At 46.7% G+C, this 19,573-nt stretch overlaps 2 protein-coding genes across 48 annotated transcripts in view; one reads left to right on the forward strand and one right to left on the reverse strand.

The window, feature by feature from the left end:
* The window catches only part of TANC1 (tetratricopeptide repeat, ankyrin repeat and coiled-coil containing 1), a 265,441-nt gene that overhangs the window by 229,780 nt on the left and 16,088 nt on the right, over positions 1 to 19,573 (forward strand). For all 31 annotated transcript variants that reach the window (XM_065525539.2, XM_065525540.1, XM_065525538.1 and 28 more), the window contains one exon: positions 1,732 to 1,810. In XM_065525539.2, the coding sequence (XP_065381611.1) occupies positions 1,732 to 1,810 (79 nt within the window). The remainder of the gene's footprint in view (positions 1 to 1,731; positions 1,811 to 19,573) is intronic.
* The window catches only part of WDSUB1 (WD repeat, sterile alpha motif and U-box domain containing 1), an 85,915-nt gene continuing 69,577 nt past the window's right edge, over positions 3,236 to 19,573 (reverse strand). For 5 of the 17 annotated variants that reach the window (XR_012421137.1, XR_012421132.1, XR_012421118.1 and 2 more), the window contains 4 exons: positions 16,274 to 16,426; positions 15,170 to 15,264; positions 4,842 to 5,047; positions 3,236 to 3,616 (listed from right to left, as the gene is read on the reverse strand). The gene's annotated coding sequence lies outside the window, so the exon portion shown is untranslated. Of the gene's footprint in view, positions 3,617 to 4,841; positions 5,048 to 5,939; positions 6,094 to 13,176; positions 15,265 to 16,273; positions 16,427 to 19,573 lie in introns of those variants that run through there. The other 12 variants (XR_012421148.1, XR_012421142.1, XR_012421121.1 and 9 more) reach the window with 4 other exon arrangements.

Here is a 19,573-nt window from a genome sequence, read left to right on the forward strand (position 1 = left end):
TCCTCCACTGAATGAAAACTCCATGCGGTAGTTAAATAGAGCATTTATTTCTGACAAATGTTGGTATTCCTCAGTTTGAAGATTTAATTGTCAACCTCCTGACCTGTGTGTCTTGGCTTTCTTTATCTGTGAATTTAATAACGTTTTGCTCGCGCCCTCCTGTGTATTTCTCACTCTGAATTATCTTCAGGCAATTAGAGGTGCCAGTATTTGGTAAGATTCTTTTTCCAAAATGACTTTAGTAAATTTGAGTGCGAAGCTGGCTGGCTGACTTTGGCATTCAAAACTCATGGGCGGACACACACACAAGCATGAAATAGTGGCTGGCTAATTTCTGGCATTTAAAACATTAAACACACACACACACACATATATATACACACACAGAGAGAGACTGTTAAACACACATATGAAAATATAGATGTTTTCCTTTTTTTAAGTGTGAAAAGTTGTCATTGGAAGGACCATGAATGCCTAGGAATGACCTTTGTCTTAACCCGTGCAAACACCCTTGTTTTAAAGCTTGTTGGGAGGAAATGCTGAGCGAAAACCACCTCAGCACAGCCAGTAGGGTGAAAAAAGCAGGGTTTGTTCACCACAAGACTTGGATGGTTTGTTAGTTTCCTAATGCTGTTATTACAAATGGATGTAAACTTAGTGGCTTAAAGTAGCACACACTTACTCTTAGAATTCTGGAGGTCAGAAGTCTAAAATCACACTATTGGGAGGCCAGCCTTCCTTCTGAAGTCTCTAGGGGAGAACCTGTCTCCTTGCTTTTTCTCACTTCTTGAAGCCACCTGTATTTTTTAGCTCGTGTACCCTTCCTCCATCTCCAGAGTGCCTTACTTTCATCTTAGCCTCTGTCATCTCATTTCCTCTGTCCTCTGACCTGGACTCCTCCTGTCCCTCTTAAGAGGATGGTTGTGATTTATTAGATCAGATGTGTATCAGATATAGACCTTGATGATTTGAGATAATCGCCCCGTTTCAAGGTTCATAATCACATCTGCAATTCCTTCTTGCCCTGTAAGGTCACATTCGCAGGCTTTGGGGATTGGGATGTAGACATCTTTGGGGGCCATTATTCAGCCTACCACAAAGGGTGTGGGCTAGGAGACTGGAAGGTGGCTTTGTCATGTTCTCCCATTGCTTGCTGCTGTTGCTCAGGGTGAACTCTGGCTCAGGTCCAGGGCACAGATGCTTCATCTCCCTGCAAGCCAGGATTCCTGCCTCCATACCTGTGACCTGACCTACCCTTTGACAGGAAGAGTCTCATAAGGGAAAAAGAATACTGCTACCAGTAGAAAATGTATTTGAACCATACTTTGTAAAAATTTTGAAAAAGGTATATTGCCTTGTTTTCCTTCCTTGTGAAAAACTGATTCACTATCTTGTGATTTATGCAGAAACTGCACTTGGTGTGATCTGCCGTGTCCTTTGTTGATGAGGCTGGCATATTTGGGTCATGTTGGAATTCATTAGAATTCTGAGTACCTAGTAATCCTGAACCATGTTGCTGAAATTCAGAGATTTTTTTTTAATTATTCTTCAACTGAAAGTGTGAATAGCATATGAATTATGCTTCAAAACAGTTTTCATTATATTTTTCTCTCCTTGTGTAGCGTGAGATAATGGTTAAAAAACAACACACTCTCTCCTTTGATACATGGGCTATATCATAAGCACCTCTTGCTATGAGAACTCATTAAATCACCTTGGCACTTCTGACAGGTGGTCCAGTGCTTGCTGGGGATGGAGAAGGAACATGAAGTAGAAGTCAATGGCACCGACACATTGTGGGGAGAAACAGGTAATTATAATGCCACTGCTTGTAGTCTGGGGCAGCTTGCTTGATGTTTTAGCCCTATTTTGGCCTAATTGTCTTAAGAATGACTATGATGTATGTAGTCCTATTTTTATTTTATCACAGGCATTTGAAGTTTAGAGCTCCTTGAACTTTCTAAATGAGTAGCAAAACTTTGCTGGAAGCATAAGATTTTATTTTTTAAAGCAATCCTGTTAACTGATTATTTTGAATTAGACCAGCAGTTACTGTGCATCAGATGAATGTCAGGTGGAAGTACCTAAGTAAGGTGTTTTCTGGCTTGCCGAATCTCACACATCTCACCAATGTGATCTTCCTGTGACCTGCGCACAGTGAGCTAGGCATGAACTTTTATCCCCATTGTCACACGAATCAAAGGCGGCTCAGCACAGAAGGCAGGAGTGGCCTGCCCTGCCCTATATAGAATGAGGGTAAAACTCAGCCTCATGGGGTTTACTCACGTTACCATACAAATGCAGGCTATCAAGTCATTTCCATTGGTCTTTACAGTGAGAAGCCTGGGCACATCCTGGTGAAGATCTGAGTTTGTTACTTGTGAGACTAAATCAGTAATGCTGCTTTCCAGTTTTCCGCTTGACTGGACTAGTGTTAGGAATCTGAGACTTTAAATTACAAGTTGTTTTTAAATAGATGTCAGCAAGAGTATTTAAAATGAATTTCCAGGTTATGTTTCTGTTGTGTACCTGGTATATAGTGACTTCCATTTCTCTTGCACAGATTTGTTTCCAAATGCTCCTAAATTGTTTCCTAACAAGCCAAATGGTGGTGTGGAGAGCTTATTAGATAGCTCACTCTAGGAGAAAGCCACAGAGCCTCACCTCCTGGCAGGAGTGCAGGCCTGTCCTTCAGAGCCTCAGAGCTGTTTGTTCCATCCCCATTGTGGGCCCAAAGAAGGAGCTGGGTGTGCTCCCAGGTGCAGAGAAAGTACAGAATTCCAGCGGAGTTGGATTATGTCTACGGGTAAAAGTATGTGGATTGAAATATTGCCTAATTCTTTATGGAGTCCTCCCCCTTCCCTTTTAAATAGTATAGGCTGCTCTATCATTTGGTGAAAGAAAAGTTTCCATCACATTCCAAATGATGTGGTGGGCAGGAGTGTTGCTGAGTGGATAAGAGCATGACTACTGACAGCCAGAAGGTCCAAATCTCTGTTCTTTCATTGCCTAGTGATAAGAGCCTCTTGGGGTACTTGGGCTTAGACATTCTGATTCACTAGGGGGAAAGCCCAGCATGTGATTTTCTTAACAAGCATCCCAAGTCATTTCAGGTGACTCCTAGCGCCCCGCAGAGGTGTCTAGAAAGCCTGACATAGAGTGACACACAGTGAGAGGTACCCGTGAAGACGATGGACATCAGGTCTAGCAGCCATGACATCACACATTTAGCTTAAGTGAGAATTTCTAACCTTTAATATTCAAGATGACTTTTTTATTTGGAAGAAAATTCCAGAAAAGGGCTGATTTTTGAAGGCTTTGTGTGAGCTCTGTTCTCTCAATGACCAGTCCTGAATTGCATTATCCTCCTGCCTTGAGAATCTGCCCATCAGTTGATGGCTAAAGAGACACAGGAGAAACAACAGACTTCCCACCAGTCTTTATCTAGATCAGAATTCTTGGCAGTTTGGCTGGATTCTCTACTTCAGGATCTTCCCAGGCTCCTAATTGGGTATTGGCTGGGGCTGTGTTCTTCTCAGAGACTCCACCGAGGAAAGACCGACTTCCAAGCTCTCAGCTGCTGGCAGAATTCATCTCTTTGTAGTTGCCCCTGGGTCTTAATGAGAAGGTAAACAGTAACTTGGCCCCTCTTTTCCAAAGCCTCATGCATAACCTTCAAACCACTTTGCAACCTGGGAAGCAGTTCACACTCTTCCTCACCAGACATCAGGGTGAATTTCATGAGGCAAGAGTTTACTTGAGACGCTTGTTAAAATGTAAACCAAAAAGAAGCAAGCTAAGTGCTATTTTTCAGGCTAAAAGAGCCACAGTGGCTCTCTGTGGACTGCATCTCAACCAAATCCACCTTACCTTCTCTGTGCATTTTTCTGTCTGGTACCTTTCTCTTGTGCTCCTTCAAAGACAACCACTATCGTCTACTGCCCCAAGCCCTCCTACTTTCCAGGCCTGCATTTGTCAGAGGAATACCTTGAAATCTTGCAGGGGGTTTCAGCTGAGAGAACATCTGCAAATATGGGTCTTTACACAAATGTATACTACATGCTCTGGAATGTGACATCCGTGTTTGGGATTTGGCCACTTGGGGTCTGTTACCAACCCTAAATGTAGGAATGAAGGCAGATGAGGCATCGTACAGAGAACTGAAGGCCTTGGTAAGGATCCTGCGAGTGAATCGGTGAGCTCGCAGTCCTGGTTCTCACCAAGGCTCAACTTCAAGCCATGGGCCCTGGGATTCCCCAGCCTGTGTGACTGCACTGCTGTGTGCATTGTTGCTTGTTGCTGTGGGGACCCACAGAAGGGAAAGGAGTGGTTTTGCATCCTGTTCTCATTTGGTCCTCATTCCTGGGTGTAGTCAATGGTGTTTTGGGTCCAAAACACTCTAGGATGAACCTTATCTGTCCCTAGCCACAGCATAAGGATAGAATCCCAAGAGTAATACCTATCTGGGATGTGGGAAGGTGGAAAAAAAACTGGAAGCTTTGTGTGGATAGCAGTTCGTTATTTCTTTTGAAACCTTAAGTATGTTTACAGAAGTCTGCCCAGCATAGATTTAGCTGTGAACAGCTTGGCTTTAAAATGCTAGCTGATGAGGTGACAAGGCAGAGCTTCCTCTTCTGTTTTGACTCATCTGCTGGCCTTTGGTTTTCCTGCAGGGACACCCCCGTTAGGAGGACAGCTACCTGCCCATCTCTTCTCTGCCATTGCCAGAGCCAATGGCGCTGGAGCTAAATTCATGCACAAATTCCTCCTCCAGTTTTCTGCCAGGAGAGCCTTGCAATTCAGTAAATCTGTTCCACATGGCGGAAATGTGGTTGTCATACCTGTTGCTGATTGGAAGCGGTGGGTTCTTGGTGAGGAAGAATGACAGCCACCAGTCAGGGAACAGCAGCCCCGTGGAGGTCCCCCTCACTCAGGCCTTCAGTGTGGTGGCACTGGGCACAGCAGCAGCCCTCCACCCTCAGAGCCCTGCACATCTGACTGCTGGTGACCCTGAGTCAACAAATGTCATCACAGAAGTAGGTGGCTCCTGTGTTAGGTTGAAGGAGACAAGAAAATGTACAATAGAATTTTAAGACATTCATAAAAAACGGAAACAGTATTTAGTTTGGGGGTTTACTGCAGTAAACCCACAGCCTTTAGAAAACTTGCAGACTGTCTCTACTGGTTTTGGAGAACAGAGGGCTTAACTTGTGTAAGTTTCTGGTTTCACCAGCATCTGGGATTATTTGCTTTTTGTCTGTCCAATGTTTAGGGACAAGCCATTCAGAACTCAGTGCTGTAGTTCAGTAGCTCTTAAGCTCTCCCTCTCCCCATGCATCCTCCGCAGCCTCAAACAAAAGGCTGTAGCGGAGAATAAGTATTATGATCCATTCATCAGAAGAAAGCTCAGAGCAGATGATGAATGCCTGCACCCAACAGCACCACCCTGAGGATGCCAAGGCCCTTGGCTCGGTGATACTCAGACTCGCTGATATTCAGACTCGGTCAGTGTCTGTTCCGTAGTTTCTCGGCAGCCTGAAACGTGGTGAGAACCCACCAGATGCCTGTGGCATCTGTTTCAGGCATTCCACAGCTGTGACAACTCCATGCTGCCTCCCAAAAAGTTCTGGCTACACTGAGTTACTATCTCCATGTCAGTGTTTGCTGCGAATCAGCCCAAGCTGAAGTGACCAGAGATGCTTAGCTGGTGACCTCATGCTGCTGTGGATTGGCAGAAGGACTGGGTTTGCAAGTTCCAGGTCACTCTCAAGTGTGTGAGCCTGCTTGTGGGCTTCGGGTTAGAACCTTGCTCTGAATTGAAGAGAACAGAGGCCCTTCTGCTCCAGCACTTGCCATGTAGGCAGATGGGCCTGTGGTATCAGAGCCTTACCCCTCTCCCCTCCCTTGGATCACTCTGCAGTTCCCTTCATAGGACTTACCATCAGTACATCGTATTTGATGGACTTTTTGTTTTGTTTTTTGAGACAGAGTCTTGCTCTGTTGCCAGGCTAGAGTGCTGTGGTGCGATCTCGGCTCACTGCAACCTCCAACTCCCTGGTTCATGGGATTCTCCTGCCTCAGCCTCCCGAGTAGCTGGGATTACAGGCATGCACCACCACACTGAGCTAATTTTTGTATTTTTAGTAGAGAGAGTTTTCACCTTATTGGCCAGACTGGTCTTGATCTCCTTACCTCATGATCCACCCAACTTGGCCTCCCAAAGTGCTGGGATTATAGGTGTGAGCCACCGCATCTGTCCTTAATAGGCTTATTTGATAGGAGGCTGCTTTTCCCAAATTGTGGGCTTTTTTGGGTTTGTTTTTTGAGACAGGGTCGCACTCTGTCACCCATGTTGGAGTGCAGTGGCACAATCACGGTTCACTGCAGCATCTGCCTCCCCAGGCTCAGGTGCTCCTCCCACCTTGGGCTCCTGAGTAGCTAGGACTACAGGCATGAGCCACCACACCTGGCTAATTTTTGTATTTTTTGTAGAGACGCAAAACATGGGGATTCGTCATGTTGCCCAGGCTGGTCTCAAATCCCTGGGCTCAAGCAGTCCTCCTGACTCAGCCTCCCAAAGTGCTGGGATTACAGGCATGAGCCACCACACCCAGCCAGTCATGGGCTTTGTGAGGGCAGAAGTGTCCCTGTCTTTTGTCCTCACCTTCGTGTATGGCAACCGTCGGTTCTAGTGCTGCCCAATAGAACTTTCTGTAGTAATGGAAGTGGTATCTGTTTTGTCCCGCATGGTAGCTACTAGCCACATGTGGCTATTGAGTACTTGAAAGGTGACTTGTGCAACTGAGGAACAGTAGTTTAAAATCTCATCTTAATTTATCTAAATTATATGTGACAGGTGGCCACCAAATTGGACAGTGCAGATATAGCCTGGTCCTTGTCACATAGGTATTGACCAAGTGGACAAGTGGATTTACATGAAACAAACTCATTTTTAGGGAGGGAGATGTTCACCTGCAGAATAATTTGGGAGAAATACCTGTGGTTGGAGGGGGAGGAGTAAGGGGCCTGGTCACGCATAAAGACCCAGTGTCCTGATTTCTTGGTGTCCTAGCTCAGACCATGCTTTGCTGGACTCCAGGATGGCTCAGATCCTCTGGCCAAGTCCTCGGTGGGCTGCTGGGTTGGATCTTTGGAAACACAGCTATTAGCCAAGCATAGAGTGGGCATAGCCCCATCTGTGTCCATAACATCTCCCTCTCTGCAGCCTGGGTGTGCTGTGCCCTCGTGCAGATCTCTGGCAGCCATCCCGCCCTGTCAAGGTCACCCCCTCAGAGGTCCTTCTGTTTGAAGGAAGGTCACCAGCACACCCAGAGCCCCGTGCTTCGTGCACAGGACCATGGCGGCTCCCCAGGGCTGCCCTTCCCTAATTTCTGGAAGGGGATGCCCTATCAGAGTTGGTTAAAAGTATGACTGAAATACTTCATGTGAAGTGTTATTTTATGTTAAATCAGTACTATTTTAATTGTTGAATACTTCCTAAAGGAGTTTAGTCAGGTAATTAATTTTTATTGCCAAAGCAACTATTTGCCTCTGTTCCTAAGATGGGCCAGATTTTCTCCACTGTCAGTTGAATGGGCTATTTAGCCGCATCGCAGGCCTCCCTTTGTGTAGCGCGTTGAAGCAGTTCCACTCAGCATGTGTGATCACCGTAGTTCACTATTTACTAATTCTGCATGGAATTTTGGACAGAACCTGGCTCCCTCTGGATCTTGAGCCCTCAGGCAGTGCCCTGCAGCTGGGGTGGGTGTTTCCAGGCCCCTCTTGGGGGCGGGATCCTCGCACCTGTTTCCAAATTGGGCTGTGAAGCTGGGTCCTGTTGTATTTGACACTTTGATGATTTTCGTTTCCCTCTTGTTTCCATGGGACTGCTTTCCTTTCCCCTTTTGTGACTCTTTTGGCTTCCATCACAGGGGCCCCCAGGCATGGACAGTGGGCTTCCCACATCCAAAGCCGCCCCAGAACACAGGAAGCTGGATGCCTTATTACTGTTGGTGTAAAAATGACCCATTCCTCATTTGAATTTACCTTAGGCATTTTGGAGAGAGGAGGGGCTGTTATTTGGTAAGAATGTAAAATAAAGGTCAGGCCTACTGGATTAAGCCTTGCAGTCACATATACAGTCATCCCCCGCATAATGATGTTTCTGTCAGCAACAGACTACATGTGAGAAGGTGTTCCCATAAAAATACTGTGTCTTTACTTTTTCTGTGTTGCTACTTTTTCTGTGTTTAGTTACACAAGTACCACTGTGTTACAGCTGCCTACAGTATCCAGTACAGTAATAGGCTGTACAGGTTAGCAGTTTAGGAGCAAGATGCTGTACCATGTAGCCTAGGTATATAGTAGGCTACACCATCGAGGTTCGTGTAAGTCCACCATGTGGTGTTAGCACGATCATATAATCACCTAATGATACATTTCTCAGGATGCATCCCTGTCATTGATGATGTGTGACCTTTATCAGGAAGTATCCTCCTCATTAGGTAATGCATGCACATCTCAGGACAGAATTTCAGGTGAGAGATTGGAAGGAAAGTGTTTGCCCATGGCTTGTTAGGGCATGTGGAGAATATGTGTTGCATGGAACACACATGGAGGATCCTGTAGGGAAAACTGTGACTTGCTGTTGAATACTGAAGATACTGGATTTTTCAGAGGTCCTGAGCATCTCAACAGTATTTGGAAATTTTTTATCAAGGCATTCCTTCCTCTGCAAGTGTTTGTTCTAAGAAGGTTCAGTAAGGTTAGTGGACATGGAAATCCAGGCTGCTGTCAGTCGGAACTGTCCTCAGCATAACAACACGATGGGGAGTAAGCCAGTACCCTCAAGGGTGCGTGGGAGGGACTACCCAGGATCCTGAAAGGAGCAAGATGGGGTGGGGTGACCCTGTGCCCTGTAAGGGACAAAGTGGGGTTACCAACATGGAAGGGGTAACGGCTCTGGTTGGAAAGGATGGGCACAGGGGTCCCCCAACCAGTGGAGGCAGATGGGGGATCAGAACTGAGGGCACTGGGTTTGTCCACACCCTGTCCTCCTGGTCTCACAGACCCCTGGGTTTTGCCCTGATGTGGGTGGGTTCTGGAGACCACTCCTCTCTGCAAAGAGGGCAGAGGGGTCAGGTCAGCATGTCCCCACCCTGTAGGGCAGACTGAGTGGCCAGCAGTGAGCAGGTACAAACCCAGGGGTGGCGTCTCAAGCACGAACGAATTGGCCCCTTGACCACCTTCATCAAGCTGTTCTTGCTGTACATAGAGTCCATTTTTCTAGTGAGTGAACCCTGAATGTTTAACAAAAAATACTTCTGCCTTCAACAGAAAAATATATTCATTCATATTTTGGGAAGGATTACACTCCCACAGAAAAATCATCCTTGTTTCTTTCAAATTCTTGAAATGATATTTGGATTCTTTCTGTGTTTTGGGGGCCAGATGTGAGATTGTATAAAATGCTTTTGTGGAAATGCCCCCTTTTTACACTGAGAACTCACGTGGTGTCCTGGCTTGTAACCAAGTCCTCAGCACAAGCTTAGCCCTTACTGAGAGGAGAGAGAGAACTTTATGCCTGCTTTAAATAACTTGGTGTGTAACCCAGCCTTCCACATGTGAACATTCTCAGCACACTTTAGAAGTGACAGCTGTCCAAAGGTCTAGTCTTCTCATGGATTCTTAAAAGAACAAAGTCTGTATGAAAGATGGCTTATGTTGTTTATCTTTTAGGAAATTATTTTTAAATTGAGGTTACATTATTTATAGCACACACATTATTCCTCAAAGGATTTGAAGAAGCTTACTTGAAATGATGCAGATAAGAATTTTAAAACACTAAGTCAGGAATAGGACATGAAGAACCGCTCAAACATTCGTGCCATGGCATACTAAATTGAGCTACTACTGTGGCTGTAGAATGCCATGTGGCCAGAATTAGAGGGGAACACACTCCTTGTAAACTATTTTTATTGTCCATGGGAGAAATCACAGCAGTTCCTCAAAAAAAGAGAAGCACTTTCTGGTACTTTCATTCTAAACAACACTCATAGAAGGTTGTTGATTGCTTTAGATATTTTTAAAGGCAACTTCCTGGAGGCAGCAGTGTAGGAGCTAAGAACTCAGACTGGCCGGGTGCAGTGGCTCATGCCTATAATCCCAGCACTTTGGGAGACCGAGGTGAGTATGAGATCAGGAGTGCAAGACCAGCCTGGCCAACATGGTGAAACCCAGTCTCTACTAAAAATACAAAAACCAGCCAGGCGTGGTGGCAGGTGCCTGTAATCCCAGCTACTCAGGAGGCTGAGTCAGGGAATTGCTTGAACCCAGGAGGCAGAGGTTGCAGTGAGCCAAGATCCTGCCACTGCACTCCAGCCTGGGCAACAGAGTGATACTTGTCTCAAAAAACAAAACAAAACAAAAACCTTAGACTTAGCTATACTCCCACTGGCTGTGGGACCTTAAGTAAGTTGTTTAATTTCTCTGGGGCTTATTTTCCTCATCTGTAACAGAGAACTGTGAGTAGTGCTTGCCTCATAGAAGTTGATTGTGTTCACTGAATTTATGAATATGGAGGACCAAGAGCATTGTGTAGGCAGCCCTTTACAAATGGCATGGTATGTTATTTAAATCCAATAGCATCTTCCTGTTTTGATCAAGAGCATGACTTCAGGTCCATTCCGTTGCTCGGGTTAAATTTCTGACTCTGACACTGATTCCCTTTGTGATTTGGGGCAGATGATGTAACTCCTGTGACTCAGTTATTTCACCTCAGTAACGTGGGCATCATCATGACACCTGGTTCAAAAGGTTCTTAACAAGATTAAATGAGAATCCACCCAGGGTATTTTGTGCAGCTCTCAGCAGTTGATGCGTGTTCAGTAAATGCTATGTATTGTCAGGGTTGTGATAAGTTGATTAATATTATTGTAATATGTTATTAATGTATGCTATACATTTTTCGGTTGAGTAAGTGGATGTGTAAGTGATGGAATCTTCAACTTTGCAATTACTTTGGAAGATGGAGTCATAAGGGTGAAAAAGAAAGGAATGTTGGTCACACGTGTGAAGTCCTGTTTACAGGTGCAGTTACACGTTTTATTTTTTAAAAGAAGTTGGCAATTTGAGGTTTTTTTTTAATCTCGAATGCACATACAGGCTGACAGTGTTTTTACAGTAGAATTTGTAACATGGTCAGGAGTGTTCTGGTTCCCCAGATTTGGATTCTGCCGTGTATTCACCTCCCATAGATAGCTCGGTGAAAACAGGGTCATGTCTGTCAGCAGAGGGAGCCACATTTTTCCAGGATGCTTGGTTGATGCCTATTGCCTTATAACACAGAATCCCCGTATCTGGCCCCAGCCAGGCTGCTTCTGCAGGCCCATCATGGCTGTTGGGAGATCTGGCCCTCCTGGGAGAGTTTTGCCAAATGGGAAACAATAAGCAAGGTGTTCAAAACCACAACTTTTTAAATTTGTGCATGAGATAGTTCTGAGAGATGCATCCTTAGGCGATTTGGTCATTGTGTGAACATCTTCCAGTGTACCTACACAAGCCTGGATGGCACAGCCTATTGCTCCCAGGCTCCAAGCCTGTACAGCATATTGCTGTACTGAATACTGTAGGCAGCTATAACACAAAGGTAAATACTTGTGTGTCTAAACATAGAGAAGGTATAAAAATATGGTATTATGAGACCACTGTGCTGTTGTATGCACAGTCTGTCGCTGACTGAAACATCGTCACACGGCCTGTGACTGTACCTGGGCAGTGCTGGCTTCCCATTCGTGAGGTCACTGAACAGCAGTGCCCCAGCCTGCAGAAGCTTCACTTGAGGCTGGCAGTGTTGGAGGTTTGTCCCAGACCCCAAGGCTTGGGACGTTTGTCTCCCAGTGCAAGTACAGTTTTCTGGAAGAGCCATCTTGATTACCTTCATTTTATCCTTTAAATTGTTTAGGATTAGGTTAGATAATTGCCTGGTCTTTGTAGAGGTGAAAAATTTATAGCTCTTGGAAAGTATGTTCTTCTAATAGAAGCCTTCCCCTCCCTCAGAGACAGGAGGAAATGCCTAACAAAGAACAAAGCGAGGCTATGACATTTGGCTTCTGTAAATCTTAGTCCTATGCCTAGAAGGTGGGGTGGGGCGGCACATTGCCTGGCCTTTTGGGGAGGGGTTGCTGCTTTCAGCCAGAGGACATGGGGGCCAGCTTCCCTGAGGCCCTCAGTGTGATGGCCGAGCGCCCAGTGGCAGCAAAGCAAGTCTGACTGGTCAGCCTCCATGTAGCTGCTTAGAGTCAGTTACAAAGGCGGGGCGGGCAGTCATTCCCAGAGTTAAAAAAAAAAAAAAAAACAATCCTAAAATCCCTCATTACATTTTACCGTTGAGATAAAGTAGCTGAGAAATGTGCAATGTGTCAGGCACACTCTTTCCTGGTGTTCTCTGCCTTTGAGCAGGGTGTGGCCATCGGGCCTGGGGCTGAGGGTCAAGCATCACTACCTTCATCACATCTCACAGTTCTCACCTTGGCCACAATTAGATGACATTTATGAGAACCCTGCTGCTTTCAATTAATGTTGACACTCATTTTTTTTCATTTTCCACTCATTTTTATAAAATATGGGAGAGGCCAGGATAATAGGAAGGAAATTCCACATGTGAACACAAGTATACAGGCAGAGCCCAGCCACCCTGCCCTGCCCACAGTGCCCTCTCAGCCAGCAGAAAGTGGGTTCTCCTGGTGTAAGCTGTTCTCCGGAAGTACTTCGTTCCAGCTTGCAGAATGGTTTTCATACATCCCTGGGTAATGCATGTAAAGGTCATAGTCTGCCAGCAGGAAGCTGCTTCTGTGTGTACTGACTCTGCTGCCCTTCTCTCTGAGCCCCCAAGGTGGGTCCAAAACCAAATGTGGGTGGGAATACAGACCCATTGTTGTGATCTGTAAGCCAAGCCATCCTGAGCCTGGGTAGCACATCCCGTGAATTTGAGTGACAGATCTGCTATAAAATTTTAGGAATAGCCCTGTTTGTGGAATGACTGTGTCCCCGGCAAGTTGACAATGGAGTTTTTGCAAATCAAATCTTTTCCCAGAGAACTTTAGTATATGAAAGATTCCTGCAAACCATCCATTTTATGGTGCAAAAAACTCTCTTGCTGCTGTTTCCAATAAGTTCAGATTGTTGTCAGTTTTATTTTTTAATATTTATTTATTTATTTATTTATTTTGAGACCGTGTCTCACTCTGTCACCAGGTTGGAGTGGAGTGGAGAGATCTCGGCTCACTGCGACTCCGCCTCCTGGATTCAAGTGATTCTCCTGCCTCAGCCTCCCGAGTAGCTGGGATTACAGCTGTGTGCCATCATGCCCAGCTAATTTTTGTACTTTTAGTAGAGACAGGGTTTCACCATGTTGGCCAGAATGGTCTCTATCTCTTTACCTCGTGATCTGCCCGCCTCAGCCTCCCAAAGTGCTGGGATTACAGGTGTGAGCCACTGCGCCCAGCCTTTTTTTTTTTTTTTTTTTTTTTTTTTAATTTTTTGTTTTAAGATGGAGTCTTGCTTTGTTGCCCAGGCTAGAGTACAATGGCACAATCTCGGCTCACTGCAACCTCTGCCTCCCAGGTTCAAGCAATTCTCCTGCCTCAGCCTCCTGAGTAGCTGGGATTACAGGCGTGTGCCATCACGCCCAGCTAATTTTTGTACTTTTAGTAGAGACAGGTTTTCACCATGTTAGCCAGAATGGTCTCGATCTCTTGACGTCGTGATCTGCCCGCCTCAGCGTCCCAAAGTGCTGGTATTACAGGCGTGAGCCACCGTGCCCGGCCAGTCAGGTTGTTCGTAAAATGAACGTCTGCCATTACAAACCTACTTGCCTTCTCAAGACAGAAGGCAAGTTGCTAAGGTGAAATTATTCAGATCGTCAGAAAATATGTGCTTTCATGGGAATCTAATTCACAAATGCCATCTTGTTAAGGATTTTGCAACTAGAGTAAATTGTGTCCAATTTGAGTCCTAAAAAGTGCCATCTGTTCACGTTGATTTTTGAGCTCCCATTTCATACCAAGTCTTTTTTTTTCTCCATCTTTGTATTTCACTGGCCAGAAGGCAAGGTACTGCCCATAGCAGGGCATTCTTTTCTCCTGCCCTCCCCTGCCCTCTTTTCCTTCGGGTCTGGCGGAGTGCATTAACCCTCACTGGAGCCTGGTGGGCGGCACCCGAGGTCGGCCTTTGCAGCAGAATAGCTGGAATTCCTGAGCATAATTTAGCCGTGGTCCTGTTTGCTTAAGCATGTGGCTGGCTATTCTTCAGTCTCTTTGTTTCCGTATATGGTGTTGGTAAGTCCCTGTGGCTGCTAAAACTTGAGATCCCCTGAAAATGGCAGAGCCTCAGGAGTTTGCAGCGATGGCCCCAGAATATGCAATCTGCTTAGAAAAAGGAAAACACAGATCTTGTTGTCTGTCTGCATCATTTGTAAACGAGAGCCTCGTCAGGAATTTGTGTGTAGTACGTGATCTGTTTTAAGCCTGAGCAAAGTCTGCCTGTACTTACAGGTTTTTAGTTGCCTCGAGAGGAAGTCACCAAATACCATAGCAAGAGTTGTGAAGGAAAAGGAGGAGGACGGGGTCCAACCCCGTTGCCATGCCCAGGGTGGCATGCTCGCCCCTTGTCATTTGCTCCAACTTGTGGCTTCTCTGACACCTCTGTGAAACAGAGGTCCCTATTTTTAGCGCTGGACTATCATTTCTGATGTGCTGCTGTTGCAAAAATTCAGCAGCAGCTGCAACAGAAATCCTGATTTAAAGGCCCCGTTTATAATGGAGATGAAACTTGTTTACTAAATAAAAGAGCAGAATGCTGTGGTGGATGGGCTGCTTCAGATCTCGTCAAATGGAAGAGTCCTGTGTTTATTCCTTTGCCTGGCGTCATGCATTTACCTGGGCCCTGCCTCAGCATGGAGCCAATGTGTCTTTGTTTTGATTCATTCCTTCTTCTGGTTAACCGGGGAGAAGAGGAAGAGGGAGTTGTTCTTTGCCTGGAGGAAAATGGCAGAGCAGCAGCAGATCCAGGTAGTGGTTCAATACCCAGATCTTCCAGCATAAGAATCACATGATCAGATCAATCCAGATAATGTATATTGTAGGAGAGGAAGAAATCACTTTATCCTTACCCTTCACAGTTCTTGGGACAGACTGCAGCAATGAAAGACAGATTTACACAAACAGAAGTTGAATAGCAGGTGTATCTTGTTATCTTGTGTTGTATCTGTGGGAGATACCCAGAGAAGTGAGTCAGTGTCCAAGAGATGGCTTAGATTTTAGGCTTAAAAGCCATCATCCCAGCCAGGCATGGTGGCACACGCCTGTAATCCCAGCACTTTGGAAGGCTGAAGCGGGCAGATCACAAGGTCAGGAGTTCGAGACCAGCGTGGCCAACATGGTGAAACCCCGTCTCTACTAAAAATACAAAAATTAGCCAGGCGTGGTGGCGCACGCCTGTAATCCCAGCTAACTGGGAGGCCAAGGCAGGAGAATTGCTTGAACCCGAGAAGCAGAGGTTGCAGTGAGCTGAGATTGTGCCACTGCACTCCAGCCTGGGTGACAGAGTGAGAAACCATCTCTAAGGGGAAAAAAAAAATCCCCTGAAACAAAGATAAATGGTGTGGGGAAGGCCAGTTATGGGGAGGTACCCAAGAAAAGCGGTTAACAAGGGTAAGGTTTGTGAGCCAGATTCTTCATTGATAGAAGTCTCTAGTCATGTAGTCATCCTTCTCTTCTTGGTATAGAAAGGAAGACACCCTTGAATTTTGTCTTACAAGAGGATAACTTCTCTGTTTTTGGAATACCTCCTGTGTCTTCAGTATCTCAAAATAATCAGCTCAAAATCTTTATGCAAAAAGACATATTTTGGGGTGGCATATTCTGGTCTCTCACAATATAAAAGTACCCCTGAGCCTTATATTAGTAGGAATCGTTAACATTATCATTGTGGCAGGAAGAGACTACAGCGGGAATTCCCAGGGCAGCAGGGACCAGAACTGGTTTGTGTAGATTCTCAGAGTACAGATAGGATCACCTTGGACCCTGGTTTCCAAACATTTTAGGTATGGGAAGCGCCTCCCCACTTCTGTCTCAGTGCGTCGGTATGTAAAACTGACATCAATACCATCCTATTAATGGTATTGATGTCAGTTTTACATACCGACGCACTGAGATTAAATATCTGCTCAGGAAGGGCAATGGGCCTGTTTGCATAACACAAACATGAATGGTACCTGCAGTCCAGATCAGCTGTAGCATCCGTGCCCTTCAATATTTTGTTCTGGTTGCGCTGTCTTGAAAGAATCCACTTCGTCATCCAGATCAGTGATGCAGACGGCAATTGTTGTTAAGAATGGCTCTTCCTGTAGTTCTAAGAAATTATCTAACTAGAAAGATGACAGGAAAAGCACTATTATAAAGACTGCCCAGTGGTAAGTTATTCTGGGCACCCATGGTAATGCGCTGGGCCCCAAGGTATCAGAATTTAGTGACAGCGGCCAGGCACAATGGCTCATACCTGTAATCCCAGCACTTTGGGAGGCCAAGGTGGGCAGATCACCTGAGGTCAGGAGCTCAAGACCAGCCAGGCCAACATGGTGAAACTCCATCTCTACTAAAAATATAAAAATCAGCCGGGCATGGGGGCTCGTGCCTGTAATCCCAGCTACTCGGGAGGCTGAGGCAGGGGAATCCCTTGAACCTGGGAGGCAAAGGTTGCAGTGAGCCAAGATTGCACCACTGCACTCCAGCCTGGGTAACAGAGCAAGATCCTGTCTCAAAAACAAAAAGAATTTAGTAACTGCAAATGTGGTGGTGGTTGGGTGGGGGATGGGTGTTGTGTTTATTACAAAATTTTAAATAAGGTGCATTTAAAGAATGAAATGAGGACTAAGCATTTGCGGAAACTTTGGCCTTTTCATAACTCTGGTCAGGCTCAACTCCTTAGCTTTCTGCATGGGAAAACTGAAGCTCACAGACCTTGAGGATTTGCCAAGGTCACACATAGCAACTGAGACTAGATCATGTCTTCAGGTGTCTTGTGCTGTTACATCCTAGACCTTGGGACTCCAGAGCTGAGCAGTCTCTCACTTTCTGAGAACCATGGTGCACAGGCCCCCTGTGCCCTCCACTAGGATGACTCACTGAACACACATGTTGGTGCCAGCACTGACTTCTCATGAGGACCTTGGCTGAGTTTACCAGCTACCTCCTTGAAGAGCTGCAAGGGACCATGTCCCAGTGCACGTGAAGGACTGTTCTACCACAGAGAACTGAAGTTGTTATGCCTCATGGAAAAATATTGTAGCATCAGGTGTCAGAGCATCTTGACAGCTGGCAGATGTCTGCTCTCTCTGGTGCTCAGACAAGGCCTGGGGAGCTGGGAGTCAGCTCCTGACTTGTTACCTCCTCTGGTCCCCCACCGCTTTAGTGCTGTCTGCTGCAAACATAGATCAAGAGGCTTGAGGACATCCATCAGGACAGAGCCCTTTAAACGCATTTTTCTGGAGAAACGTGGTGGCCTCTTTTCTGAAAAGAAACAGGCCGTCATCTGGGTGGTAAGGAATAGGGCGTGGGAGGGATCGGCCAGGCCTGCAGACTGGCCCTGAGCTCCCTGGGCTGCTGTGTAAACTCTTACGAGGGGCTGGTCTATGATGAGGCCACTGAAGAAGGTCCCTTCACTGATGAGGTCCACACTGACCAAGGGCCAGAAGCAAAGTGAGAGCTGCGTTGCCCTTCTGGAAGGATGGAGAAGGGGATGCTTTCCCCACGGTCATCCTGGGCCTGACCTTTACATCCGTAGGTCCACAAGACCAGGACTGCCTGCTGCCCACGCTCACTCCCTCACTTTCCGGTGACGAGGCCCCAGATTGAACACGGAGCTCAGGTGATCCATGGGACAGATGTGGCTACCTCTCTGTGACATGTGAAGAGGTGAGGTCGCCAGCCACACTGCACCATGGCCCTGAGGACAGTCTGTAGAGACTGTTCAGTAGGGGAGCTAGTTTGTTGCAGGGAGATAACTGGTTTGCCGCCTTTTGTGTATGTGGCTCCTAGAGGTTAAACCATGGCCATGCTGACTGGTGTGACCAGAGGAGGTCACAAATCAGCAACAGACTCCCAGCTTCCCTGGGCTTTATTGTAGGAACCAGAGGAAGCAGGCATCTGTTAGCTGCCCTGAGGGGTGTCAAAGAGGACAGGCAGACCAAGGGGTGTGTGCAGATACCAGCATCCCTGAGCCCTTGGCTCCTGGGGCTTAGCTCTGAGACCCGAGCTCAGAAGGTGCACAGGAGACAAACCAGGTCCCACCCTTGCTAATCGGAAGCCCACAGGTGACCCTCTCCCGAGACGGCTGTCACAGCATTCTTCTTTTGAACTCTGTATGAACAAAGTCCTCTGTGTTTTCTTTTGGGTTTGGTTTCTTTGAATCCTTGTTAAGTTTGTGAGACTGACTCGGTCAGTCGTGTTTAGCCACATGGTGTTTATTTTTGTAGACATGTAGTGTTCTGCTGATTGACGGTGCCACTTTCTTGAAGCCTACTACTACTGCTGCTGATGATGATGGTTGTTTGGATTGCTTGCAGCCCGGGGTGCAGTGAGCATTTTTGCTTGTGTTTCTGGTGCACCCTGAGAGTGCCTGCAGGGTGCATCTCTGCAAGTGGGTTGCTGGGTGGGGGGTTACACCCATCTTCCACTTACTCGTAGCGTCAGCCTGTTTTCCAGAGCAGCCACCATGCGCCTTTCCGCTAGCAGGGTGTGAGCTTTCTTGTTCCACATCCGTCTCTCGTTAGTGAGCCTGGTTACTAATGGGGCTGGGTGCTCCTCATAGGCTCCCTGGCATGTGGACCACACCTTTTGAAGGCCTGTTTCTGTGTTGCCCCATTTTCAGCCTGAGAGGTCTGTCTGCCTGACTGACTTTTAAGAACACTTCCCTATTCTGGAAACTGGAAATGTATAGGTTGGAGGCTGTATTTAGAAACAGGGTCGTCCCAGGCATGTGCTGGGAATAGAGCCAGGGAGCGGCGCTCCATCTCCTCCCTCCCTCCAGAAGAACAGCCATCCCTCGACACTCAGCCCTTTGCTGGCCTCTGGTCCCACTGAAGAGCCGATCGTCCTGGCCTGGGGTTGTTTCTGCCACCTCCTCCGTCCTCCTCTCTAGACAGTGATTCCCGCAATGAGCAGAAGCAGCTCTTCGAACTATACCCCCTGCCTATTACCCCCAAATTAAGAATCGGGGAGCGGGGAGGCCCAGGCTGATGGGAGAGTGCCATGAGTGCCCGGTCTCGTTGTCCTCTCTCCTTGCGTGCCATTTTTCTTTCATCCTTAGCTGACTTCCCGCAGCCCCACAGCATTCTTTCATCCTTAGCTGACTCCCCGCAGCACCGCCACGACAGCTCACTGCCTCTGGGCCAGCGTGTTCACTCCGGCCCTCTACGGTTGGATCTTCTTTTCTTTCTTGACTTTCTTAACCCTGAATCTTGACGTGTTAAGGAGATTCTTTAACGAGGGGGGAGTGACATGCATGCTAGACTGCC

This window comes from Macaca fascicularis, chromosome 12 (genome assembly GCF_037993035.2).
Source record: "Macaca fascicularis isolate 582-1 chromosome 12, T2T-MFA8v1.1".
In the NCBI taxonomy this organism is placed as follows: domain Eukaryota; kingdom Metazoa; phylum Chordata; class Mammalia; order Primates; family Cercopithecidae; genus Macaca; species Macaca fascicularis.